The sequence below is a fragment of the Gavialis gangeticus genome, unplaced genomic scaffold (genome assembly GCF_001723915.1).
Source record: "Gavialis gangeticus isolate Ggan-Ray unplaced genomic scaffold, GavGan_comp1, whole genome shotgun sequence".
Taxonomy (NCBI): domain Eukaryota; kingdom Metazoa; phylum Chordata; order Crocodylia; family Gavialidae; genus Gavialis; species Gavialis gangeticus.
Window position 1 is genome coordinate 19908232 of NW_017729002.1, and position 2384 is coordinate 19910615.

Genomic DNA, 2384 nt, shown 5'->3' on the forward strand with positions numbered 1-2384 from the left:
GGGGGGGGGGGTCCAGCTGGATTGCTCCCAGTGCCCTCCCAGAAGTTGCCAGCCCCTTCCCTCTCCAGAGCTGACACATGTAGCCCATGTGAAGCCCCCTGATTTTCCATTCCAAAATAAGATACTGCACTAAAGCTATGGTGATAGGGTAGAGAGGAAAAAAAAGAGAACACTCTTGATGCAAGGCCCAGGCCTGGCAAAGGAGACCCATGCTCAGATATCAGGGGACAAGAAGATAGTACCACCAAAAAGCACCCTCCCCCCACGAATCTGATAGCAATGCTATTCTGGTCAGGGGGCCACCCTCATGGAGCTGGCCAATCAGCTCTGGGAGGTGTCAAAGACCTGGCAGGAATGAAGCCAGAGGCCATTATAATGGCAGCAGGGATTTCCATTAACTCCTTTTTCCCTGGAACTTTTCAAGTCTTTGTCCTATTCTGCTCCCCAGTTCCACCCTATCCTTCCTGCTCTCTGGGCCTGTCTACACATACAGTTAGTGCACATAAATAAATTCTGGTGCAATCAGCTCTGGAATTTATTCACGTGCAGTACATGGAGCTCAATTGGAGCAGTGCCAGCTTGCAGGCAGTCCCGGGGGTCATCCTGCCAGTCTGGGGATGCTTTGACTGGGCTCAGTGTATTGTGTGGGGGCTAGTTGGGGCACGAGGGTGCTTCAGCACAAGGCTAGCCAGCAGGCAGCCCCTGCGCTGAAGCCCCTCATGCCCCAGCCAGCTTGGGCAGTGTCTACACGTGCACTGCTGTGCACAAAAAAACCTCTGCAGCAGGGTAGTACTTGTACTTAAAAGTACTATCTTGCTGCAGAGTTCATTAATTTCCTGTACCCTAATAGGGGCACACATGTAGACACTGAGCAGATCTACACAAGAGGTTACATTGACATAGTGATGAGCTACACCGCCGTAGCTCATTGCTATGGCAGTGTAGTGTTGGAGGGCATGAACAGTAACACCAACACTACTGCACAGTAGCAACAAGCAAGTACTTTAAGCAAGTACTAAATGACTGTGCAGTCCGGCGCACATGTAGACACACCTACTGAAATCTTTACTGTGGAGCTAGTCAGCTCTGCAATAAGCGTCTTGTGTAAACGTGCCCTCCCTCTCCCCAAATACAGCTCCTCTAACTAGTCAGAGCACAACCCTGATGCCCTGTTGAAATCAGCAGGCGTATTAATGCTCCCAGACCCCTGCCAACCCATATTAACAAAATGGTTAAAATGCTTTTTTCATCAAAACACACTTTAGCCCCTATGTTACCCTGGAATTATGTACACTTGTCTCAGGGGAGAACATAATGCTTAGCACCTGAATATAAGGGTCAGAGGACTGTCTCTCCTCCCACCGAAATCCTCATAGTCTGCTTCACTTGTAGACCCATTTGTCAGGAAAGAAAAACAGAGATATAACAGATCTCAAAATTACTCCAGGAAGAGAAAGACTATCAAGAACTAAATAGAGATGAGAGGAGAGGGGAAGAAAGCAATGAAAGGAGGGAATCTAAGGGGAAGGGTAAACTCTGAGCTGGAGAGAGTTAAACCACCTCTTCCCTGACTGTATATGTGGGAGGTATAGCATGTTCCAGGACTCACCTTCCAGGTGCTTTCTGTCCTCCTTTCCCTCTTCTTTTTCTTTTTTTTTCCCCCACTCAATGACTCCTTCCCTTGCTTGGGGCTTGTCCCTGGGCTGCAGCAGCCTGCTGTCTCCTGGAGTGTTTTCTGCTTCAATCTGCAGAAATGCTAGGAGGAACCTTTCGGTCTAAGAATATCCCGCCTGCCCAGACCCTTTCCAAAAAGAATGACTTCTAGTGGGTAGAGTGACTGAGACCTTGGGGCTTGGCTCCCAGGAGGAACACGTGTACAAACTCTTATCAGGTGTTCCCTAAAGGAACTTCAGAAACCCATGTCACACCCGGCCCCTGTCTGAAGAGGCAGTGCAGTCCACTACCCTCGAGATGACCGCACTGTTTATCCCCCAGTCTACCCCTGTGCTGGTGAGTATCACCCACCCCACTCCACCCATTCACTGTGCTGGAAGACTGTGTGTATTACCCTGCTCACCCCTGTGGAAGAGAAGAGAAAATATCTACCCTATCCCATACCTTCCCCATAGCCTAGGATACCATATAACACCCATTTCACCCTCATTCTGCTGCCCCATTCCTCACGTACCATGTAACGCTTCATCCCGCGGGGAATCTGTGGCTTGTGAGTCGAGTGCATCTGATAATTTATTACTGCTCTCTCCACTGCAATATGATACTAATAAAATTACTGTTGCATCTGCTATTAGCTCTGCTATGACTTTCTCTCCCAGAGACCTAAGGAATAGTACTGTGACAACCACAGTTAGCTCAATAAAAAATAT

The 2384-nt window shown here is 48.7% G+C and overlaps 1 protein-coding gene across 1 annotated transcript in view; it reads right to left on the bottom strand.

Annotated features, from left to right (window-relative positions):
• Positions 1 to 2376, bottom strand: part of MSS51 (MSS51 mitochondrial translational activator) — a 25259-nt gene extending 22883 nt beyond the window's left edge. Inside the window, exons 1-2 of the mRNA XM_019507586.1 lie at positions 2189 to 2376; positions 1610 to 1756 (exon numbers count right to left, since the gene is read on the bottom strand). Of these exons, the coding sequence (XP_019363131.1) occupies positions 1610 to 1756; positions 2189 to 2239 (198 nt within the window). The 5' untranslated portion in view covers positions 2240 to 2376. The remainder of the gene's footprint in view (positions 1 to 1609; positions 1757 to 2188) is intronic.
• Positions 2377 to 2384: the final 8 nt, after the last annotated feature.